At 44.2% G+C, this 850-nt stretch overlaps 1 protein-coding gene across 1 annotated transcript in view; it reads left to right on the top strand.

Moving 5' to 3' along the window:
* HOXC6 (homeobox C6) overlaps positions 1–544 on the top strand; it is a 5542-nt gene extending 4998 nt beyond the window's left edge. Inside the window, exon 3 of the mRNA XM_026089255.1 lies at positions 525–544. Within this exon, the coding sequence (XP_025945040.1) occupies positions 525–544 (20 nt within the window). The remainder of the gene's footprint in view (positions 1–524) is intronic.
* Positions 545–850: the final 306 nt, after the last annotated feature.

Raw genomic sequence — 850 nt, forward strand, 5'->3', positions numbered from 1 at the left:
AGAGAGAAAAATTTTCTTTTTGATGCCTTCCGACATGAGTTCTTACGTAGCCAATTCGTTTTATAAGCAAAGTCAAAATGTTCCTGCCTATGCCATGCAAAGTTATGGAAATTATGGAAGTGTGGCTGAGGTTCAGTCCTCCAGGTATTGCTACAGTGGGTTGGATCTAAGCATCACATTCCCATCCTCGGGGGCTTCCAACTCTCTGCACGCTTTGGACATGGCTTCAACCCCCCGAGCTAACCCCGAGCGACCTTCTTGCACAGTCATGGGCTCTTCAGGGCATCCTTTAGCCAGAGACGACCAGGCACCTTTAAACCCAGGAATTTACAGTCAGAAGACTGGTAACACGGCGCTGGAGGAGCGATCTAAGAGCTCTGGCGAAATCAAAGCCGAGCCCGTGCAAACAACACAACCAGGAGGACCACAACTGCAGCAGCAACAACCTCCACAAATTTATCCGTGGATGACCAAACTACACATGAGCCATGGTAAAACTTTCACTTCTTGATTTTGTTTCACAGGATTTGCCTTGGTTTTATAGGCCATACGGGGCAAATAATAAAAAACCTGAGGTCGTAAATTTTACGACTAAGGCATCAATTGCTCGTAAAACTGTCCACTAAAAGGCTTAGAGGCTATATACGCCCAAATTTATGACAGCATAATTGGATCATAGAAACAAAACGTGTATAAAAGGCAATATTCCATTTTTTTGGGGAAGGGGGGGTTAAAAATAACTTGGAATACACATGTTCTTTTAGGGTGAGCTTTAAAAAATGTATACACCAAAAGAGAAGGTGGAGGGAGAGAATCATGGGCATATTTTTTTTCCCCCCCTCCACCTTCC

This window comes from Apteryx rowi, unplaced genomic scaffold (genome assembly GCF_003343035.1).
Source record: "Apteryx rowi isolate R43461 unplaced genomic scaffold, aptRow1 scaffold_806, whole genome shotgun sequence".
Lineage (NCBI taxonomy): Eukaryota > Metazoa > Chordata > Aves > Apterygiformes > Apterygidae > Apteryx > Apteryx rowi.